Source organism: Magnolia sinica, chromosome 17 (genome assembly GCF_029962835.1).
Source record: "Magnolia sinica isolate HGM2019 chromosome 17, MsV1, whole genome shotgun sequence".
NCBI classification, from domain to species: domain Eukaryota; kingdom Viridiplantae; phylum Streptophyta; class Magnoliopsida; order Magnoliales; family Magnoliaceae; genus Magnolia; species Magnolia sinica.
The window spans coordinates 63120721-63124773 of record NC_080589.1 but is presented as its reverse complement, the minus strand read 5'-3'; the positions used below and the strand labels follow the sequence as shown (position 1 = coordinate 63124773).

Here is a 4053-nt window from a genome sequence, read left to right as displayed (position 1 = left end):
AATTTGTTGTGGTCCATTTGAGATTTAAATCTACCTGATTTTCAAAATCACATCTTAAAATGGGCAAGCACAATAGGTAAATGGAGTGGGCAGACAGCCGAGCTTATAGAACTTAGAATAATAGTTGATTCATTTAACCCCATATCACAAGCAATATGCATTGGAGACAACTTTCCTTTGCCCCAGCAATCATGTGTGCAGGAACTCTTACTTTTCATGACTTTAAAGTCAATGATGATTGACCAATCCTAGCCATCCTTTCACTTACCCACAGATGGACACCAAATAAAGAGACAATAATGTCTACGTTCTATGTTTTTATATCTTTTATTTTACTTTATATAATTTATAATTTAATTAAAAGTACTCAAGTCCAGCCAGTTGGACCAAAAGTTACATCCAGCCAGCGGATAACTTTCAACTTATCATGGGTGTTTGACATCCAACCTGTACAATTGGTGTACTGCAAAATGAGGATCACCTTTTCAGAAATCATCCCTATCCACTGATCTAGTGGGACGCACCATATAAAAATTTATAGCTGTTGAGAAATAAAATTAAAAGTGTAGTTCACTTACTGAGTTAAGTGGTGGGCTGATTTTTGCAACTGCTGTCCCTCATTGTGGTATCAATCTATTAGATGGGTTGGATGTCGCACAACCGTGCCATGTTGGAAGATATCAAGTTGGGTGGATAGTAACTTGCGGTCCACACGGTTGCTTGACCTGAGCAGCATCAACCTTCAGCTATAAATACCCATCCACCATAGGTTCGTAACAGACCATAAGCAACAGCAACCATGGCCATACATAAATCTGTCTTCCTTGCTTTTCTGCTCTTTCTGCTAGCCTTTCTTTCTTCCCATGCAACATCATTTGCAACAGCAGTAACAGCACCAACACTCTCAGAAGCAGAGGCTCTTATGGAATGGAAAGCCAGCCTCTTGCCAGCACAAGCTCTCCATTCATGGTCGCTTCCTCCTGCTAATTCTAGCACCAACACAATCTCTCCATGCAAATGGATTGGGATCTCATGCAATGGCCTTGGAAGTGTAACAGAGATAAGCTTACCGAGTGTGGGCTTGCAAGGTAAGCTCGATAACTTGAGCTTCCCATCATTTCCAAACCTCCTCCGTCTCAATCTCAGTGGCAACACCCTCACTGGAACCATCCCAGCTCATGTTGGAACTCTTTACAAACTCAAGTCCTTCGATCTGTCTGCAAATAATATAAGCGGATCAATACCTCTGGAAATAGGGAATCTTGTGAATTTAAATGAGCTAGTCTTGTCCGCTAACTACCTAGATGGTTCCATTCCTTCCACTTTAGGAAACCTCAGAAAACTTGCGATCTTTTACGTGAGCAAAAATCAAATATCTGGCTCCATTCCTCCACAAATTGGGTATCTACAAGATCTGGTTGAGATATCATTGTACCAAAACAATCTAAATGGTTCGATCCCTCAAACTTTAGGTAATTTGAGCAAACTTACAATTTTGTATCTCAACGACAATCAAGTTTCTGGTTCAATTCCACCTAAAATAGGGAATCTGCTTAATCTCAAGGAGCTTGATATGTCCCATAACCTTCTAACAGGTTTTATCCCTTCCACTTTAGGTAACTTGACAAAGCTAACAATCCTCCTCCTCTTTGAAAATCAAATTTCTGGTTCTATACCTCTAGAACTTGGGAATTTAATGAGTCTCAGTCAGCTAGCATTGTTCCAAAACAATCTGTCTGGTCCCATCCATCCTTCTTTAGGTAATTTAAGCAACCTTATAGTATTGTATTTAAATGATAACCAAATTTCTAGTTCAATTCCACCAGAAATAGGGAATCTGCTTAATCTCAGGGAACTTGACATGACTAGTAACCTTCTAACAGGTTCCATCCCTTCAACGATAGGAAACTTGACCAAGCTTATTATTTTGTCCCTTCTTTACTGTCAATTATCTGGTTCCTTGCCTCAAGAAATGAAAAACATGACAAATCTTTCTAATCTCTACTTGAGTGGCAACAACTTCTCTGGCCATTTACCTCAGTTATGCCATGGTGGATCTCTTGAAGCATTCTCTGTAGCAAACAACCATTTCACTGGTGAGATCCCCAGAAGCCTCAGAAACTGCACTAGCTTAGCAAGAATGCGACTCGACGGAAACCAACTTACTGCAAATGTATCGGAAGCCTTTGGTGTATATCCACATCTCACATTCATGGATGTCAGCAACAACATTTTGTTTGGGGAACTTTCACCAAACTGGGGAGAATGCCGAAACTTGACAAAGCTACAATTCTCTGGGAACATGATCACTGGTAGAATTCCTCCGGAGATTGGGAAACTGACGCAGCTAGGAGTGCTTGGTCTTTCTTCGAACCATCTAGTAGGAGAGATTCCAAAGGAATTCGGGCGGTTGACTTCTTTGTTCAACTTGACTTTAAATGATAACCAGCTTTCTGGTCAGCTACCACAAGAGTTTGGAAACCTATCCAATTTGGAGGTTCTTGACTTGTCAATGAATCACCTAAGTGGTCCAATACCACCTCAATTAGGGGATTGCTCCAAACTCCGATATCTGAAATTGAGTGAAAATGTTTTGAATGGAAGCATTCCTTTTCAGATTGGTAACCTAGTATACCTACAGGTCTTACTAGATCTAAGTCATAACTCCTTCGAAAGAGAGATGTCACCACAACTCGGGAAATTGATTAGACTCGAAAATTTAAACCTCTCACACAACATGCTGTCAGGCTCCATTCCGTCTTCTTTTGAAGGGATGTTTAGCTTGCAATCTATTGACTTTTCATACAATGCTTTGGAAGGTCCTCTTCCGAACAACAAAGCCTTTCAGAAGGCTCCTGCAGAGGCATTCATAAAAAATAAAGGCTTATGTGGTGAAGTGCAAGGTCTGCGATCTTGCAATGCCTCTTCAATACGTCGTGGTGATGTGGGTAAAGGCCATAGAGTTGTGATCCTCATTATTCTTCCTCTCTTGGTGGCCTTGTTTCTTTTTTCGGTAATCATCGGCATTTCTTTCATTTATTTCCAAAGAAGAAGAAATATAGAGAATGTGGTTCTTGAAAGGAGAAACGAAAATCCATTTGCAATATGGAATTATGATGGGATTGCTGTGTTCGAAGACATCGTGGAGGCGACAGAGGGTTTTGATGACAAATATTGCATTGGAACTGGAGGGTATGGGAAAGTTTACAAAGCAAATCTACCCACGAGCCAAGTAATAGCTGTGAAGAAACTTCACCCACTTGAAGGTGGTGATCAATCTAATCAAAGAAGTTTTAGAAATGAGATACGTGCATTAACAGAAATCCGCCATCGCAACATTGTGAAGCTTTATGGCTACTGTTTTCATGCTCGATGCTCATTTCTAGTGTACGAGTACATGGAAAAGGGAAGCTTGGCGAGCATCCTAAGCAATGATGAAGGAGCTGCACAGTTGGACTGGACCCTAAGGGTGAAGGTTATTAAAGGTGTGGCCAATGCTCTATCTTATATGCACCATGATTGCACCCTACCCATTGTCCATCGAGACCTATCAAGCAAAAATGTTCTGTTGAATTCAGAACTTGAGGCTTGTGTCTCCGACTTTGGCACTGCACGATTGTTGATACCCGATTCTTCTAATTGGACCACGCTCGCAGGCACTTATGGGTACATCGCTCCCGGTTAGTTGCAAGTTCATTCTCTCTACTTTAATAGTTCTATTAATGATTGGTTTTTATTTTCCTAAGCATTTTTTATTTTTTATTGGCAATTATATAAACTAAAGTTTGTGCATTAGTTACGTATTGTTGTTGAATGTTACAATCTAGGGTGATTGGAATATGATAAAATGACAATTTGAAAATTTTCCATTTTCTCTCCGGCCTTGTAAATAAACATATAAGGGATTTTATTTCTCCAATCCCCAACATTATTTAGCTAAAAATTATGAAGCATCCGTGAATATTTAGAGCAAAAACAACTGTACAATTAAAGATAACCGTAAGAATAATTATCCTTTTCCATGTTAGAGGTCCACCATTGTTACATAATACA

General features: G+C 39.8%; 1 protein-coding gene across 1 annotated transcript; it reads left to right on the top strand.

The window, feature by feature from the left end:
- The first annotated feature begins 799 nt into the window (after window positions 1–799).
- LOC131230570 (MDIS1-interacting receptor like kinase 2-like) lies at window positions 800–3685 on the top strand. The gene has a single exon (XM_058226475.1). It carries the CDS (start codon window positions 800–802, stop codon window positions 3683–3685), a length of 2886 nt encoding a protein of 961 aa, XP_058082458.1.
- Window positions 3686–4053: the final 368 nt, after the last annotated feature.